This window comes from Onthophagus taurus, chromosome 3, assembly GCF_036711975.1.
Source record: "Onthophagus taurus isolate NC chromosome 3, IU_Otau_3.0, whole genome shotgun sequence".
NCBI classification, from domain to species: Eukaryota; Metazoa; Arthropoda; class Insecta; order Coleoptera; family Scarabaeidae; genus Onthophagus; species Onthophagus taurus.
This window is the reverse complement of record NC_091968.1, coordinates 17409488-17413667: the sequence shown is the minus strand read 5'-3', so window position 1 is coordinate 17413667 and position 4180 is coordinate 17409488. Positions and strand designations below refer to the sequence as shown.

The window sequence follows — 4180 nt, the reverse complement described above, 5'->3', positions numbered from 1 at the left end:
AGAGCAATAATCATACCCTCGACGAAACCCAGACTGAGTAGATGATAGAGTCAGTATCCGTAATAAATTCCGTTAATTGAACTTTCAGTACTCTTTCAAGAACCTTTGATAACATTGGCAGAATACTAATGGGTCTCAGGTCCTTCAAAGCTTTTGGGTCACTACATTTAGGTATAGGCTTAATTAAGGCTTCCTTTCAGCAATCAGGAAATACACTTTCCAGAATGCAGGAATTTATAATATGTGTAATAAAAGGTACTATATGGGGACAACAAAGTTTTACCATCTCAGGACTAATTTTATCAGTTCCTGTTGAAGCAGATTTCATCGATTTAATAACATTAAGTACCACGAGTGGCTCAACGACACTAAACTTAAACCTAGAGATATTATCACTGATATTCATGTTATATAATATATCATCCACAATTTCTGATATACTGTCAATAAAGTAATTATTAATGTCCTCAACATTTTTCAAATTATCCGTTATGTTCATGCTCTTGCTCTTACGGATTTTCATGTCATTAAGTACACGCCATCTCTCTCTACCATCACTCAACTGAGAAACATACTTGAAAAGAGCTCTCATTTGAGAGCATCTGAAGAGTAATCGTGCCAATTTAGAGCTTTTTTGAATGAACGTTGGCTGGGATATAAGGTTTTAAAGAGCATGGTGAAATTTACCAAAAAAACCTTAAAATCAAAATAACTCGAAAACGAAAAGCGCTAGGTACCAATAACTTTTATGAAAGTCAACATATTTTTTTACGCACAATTTAAGGTGCAATAAAAACTATAGCATTCCATTTAAAATAACGAAGTTATGGTGTACTTCCGGTAGACCGGAAGTGGCAGCCATCTTGAAAATATTTGAGATCGAAAGTTCCGACTGAACAACCCATACTACCAAAATTTCAAAACTGTACGAATACTGGAACCTAAAAAAGTTCTAACGAACCAGTTACGTGAGACACCCTGTATAATTTTCATTTCTTATGGGGTTCGACTTATCGTTCCACTGTATTACCAAAGTAATACAGTAATTATTAGTAATTATTTTCATTTACTACAGGAATTGTGTAAAGTAAATGGATTGCTTATAGTTACTTATTTATTTTCTTAATTTTTCTTTGTGATTCAGTCATCTTGGCCATAAATCACATCACCCCGCTTGCCTGTTCGGAACTTTTACAACACTACAGAGCAGGTAAAACCTGGATTGAATGCCTCGTGAACGTAGGTCGTTTCTAGTACAATTTTATGCCTCTACGAGCGGCTCTTTTCGCATTATATCTGAACAGAACTGTACGTATATGTAATACTAGTTTCAGTATAGTACACTGCTATCGTTAAAACCAAAGCTTCAAAGTATTATTTTTTTTTCTTTTCAATTACAAGAATTTATCGCTACAGTTCCGATTTTCATTCCAACAAAAATAACGGTTTTGTCTTTTCGGTTTTCGGGTCCGAATGATAAATTTTAAAAATGGTTTGCAATGAATTTATTTTCTACGGTAGAAGATACCCATACTGAATGAAGTACTTATGTAGTACGTATTATTTTTTAAATTTAATAACTGTTCCAAGGAAAAACATACAAATACTTGTTCCATGGTAACAGGTACAAGTAGCAATTATCACCTCTAGTGTGTTGATTCTTCTTTCAATTTTCGAATATATCACTTAAATTGTTGGCATTTGTTAAGGATAGTTTTGTTAAGACCCACAGTTATCATCTTATACTTTTTAGGAATTAATAAAATACGTGCTTCTACAACTACGTTTATTCAACTAATTACAAGTTATCAACACAACCTAACTTATACATTTAATCAGTACTATATAATAATGGTCAAAAATGAAAGACAGTTTCAATGTACTTTAACTGGTTGTAAAATTTTATTTTTCGTCTGACTAGTACGAGGTAGTTCAACCATTTTTAAAACTGTAACGTGCTCGTCTTTAATTTTAAAAGTTTAACTAATTTTATGGTATTTTTCGGAATTAAGAAATGTTCTACAACATAACACTTCACATTTTTAACGAAGTCTCTGAAGATGCTTATAAGGCGAAACTAGTCAGACGAAACATAAAATTTTACAACCAGTTAAAGCACATTGAAACTGTCTTTCATTTTTGACCATTTTCTTCACTGGTAACATGGATTTAATCAATTTTAACTCATACTATATAATAATGTCTGAAAGTTGAGTGTAGGCCATTCCATTTAATTTATATTAAAAAGAAATATGTGCTAATATATTGTAATAAATTCCTGTAATATCTGATGTAAATTGAAAGTAATATTTCTAAAAACGATGATTGCAACATTTTTATTTTTTAACTAAGTATTGATTTTAGAAACTTAACTTTTCCTCGTCATTGTTGACATCCAATTATAGAAAGCGTAAGTCTTCTTGTATTCCTTTGAATATATTTATTACTTTAACATTTAAAAATTATTTTATACTATAACTAATATCGCTTACGTTTGCTGCTTCTAAATATGAAACTTCACCGAAGAAAGGGACTTCCAAAGCCAGTGGTTTTTGGGTCATGCACAGAAAAGTCACAAGATCTCGTCGCGTTGATACATCAGCATCGCACCAGTTCAAGTTATATACAGCTTCCGCAATACTGTCAGCCTATTATGTAAAAAATATTAATATATTTTGTGATTTAAATAAAAAACAATTTATCTTTCGTACCGATATAGTTAATCTTTGTCCAATTGTATAATTTACATACGAGCCTAACAATGTCATTAAAAGCATGGACAAACTTATTAAATCCTGTCTCTAAAAGTACGATAACAATTAAAATATACGGTATAGAAAATAAAACGTCAAACCAGGGCAAGTTGAGTAGTTGATATAGTTAAAGAACACATGGTGCAAACTTTTGCAGGTACAAGAAAGCTGGCAAAGAAATCCTTGGTGAATTTAAACATACTAAAACCATCAAACCACATTACAAAAGTTATAACATTAACGTTGAGATTAAAATACCTGAATGTAATATTTTGATGAAACTTAATACTTGGTATCAAGAGTTTTGAGTTCTTTTTCTTGTTTTTGGTCAAATGTATGTCATGAATATTCCCGTAGAGGTTTTGTATTCGTATCACTAGTAATTCAAACGAATACCAATACAATAGAATAATAAGAAATGATACAGTGATTCCAATACGTAGAGTGTGTATTTGAACTAACATTATTAATGTTAACTGCCAGGATTTCAAATCAAATGGCATATAATATTCAAATAATAAACAATGTTTAGCATTCCTAAATTTAGCACAATTCTCACCCAAGATAATACAGTATGCCATAAAATACGCAACAAGAAATCCACCGTAATAAACGATTTTCAATATAGTTTTCATATTTTTCTCAGTGAGTTTAAGTTTTTGTGAAATACCTTTTCCAGACTGCTTAAAATCACTCAATATACGAATCATTTCGTGTAAACCATGTCGATGTCGCAATATTTGAATGTTAGCAGATAGAATTAGTAGTCCCATAATAGAAAACTGCGTAAGAAGTAAATCTTTGTGTAAATTCTCTTTGAAATCTACAAATTTAAAAGAAAATAGCATTTCTTTACCATTCGCGTCAATAACTTTGTTATTAGTCTTGTAAGAAAATAATTTGACATATCTAATTAGCACCAAGTCAATAAATAGATACATAGTTTAAACTGGAGAGTATGAAATACATTAGCTGTAGTAAAAATGTATTGTATTTTCTTGTATTACTAATAATAAAATTATTGTGGCGAATCACGTCAAAGAGATATTAAATAACAATACCCACGTTTAATTTCGTTTATGAGTGGATAAAATGTCCAAACGATATTAATAGACAACAAAATTAGTGGTCCAAGTCCTCGAAACCCTTGAGAGAACGGCCAACAATAACATTTTCGAAAATACTTTTCCAGCAGATAAAAACCGGGTGTTGTCGACATCTTAAGCGGTACTGAACTGCAACGTTACTTTTGAACGCAATATCTTATATAGCTAATGATATGATTGTTAAATAATTTATCCAAATTGATGTATTGTTAGGAAGAGGTGACCTAGAATATAAAATTGTAAACAAACGTTTTTATAAACAGTTCAATACAAGTGTAGGTATTGATTCTTAATTAGTAACTTAGAATTAAAGACACATTT

The 4180-nt window shown here is 30.9% G+C and overlaps 1 protein-coding gene across 1 annotated transcript; it reads right to left on the bottom strand.

Annotated features, from left to right (window-relative positions):
• Positions 1-1822: 1822 nt before the first annotated feature.
• On the bottom strand, positions 1823-3958 carry LOC111416691 (odorant receptor 85c-like). Its single transcript, XM_071195183.1, has 6 exons — positions 3819-3958; positions 3012-3576; positions 2855-2954; positions 2712-2801; positions 2493-2648; positions 1823-2428 (listed from the first exon to the last, which is right to left on the bottom strand). Exons 2-6 carry the CDS (start codon positions 3524-3526, stop codon positions 2369-2371), a joined length of 921 nt encoding a protein of 306 aa, XP_071051284.1. The 5' UTR covers positions 3527-3576; positions 3819-3958; the 3' UTR covers positions 1823-2368.
• Between the last annotated feature and the right edge of the window lie 222 nt (positions 3959-4180).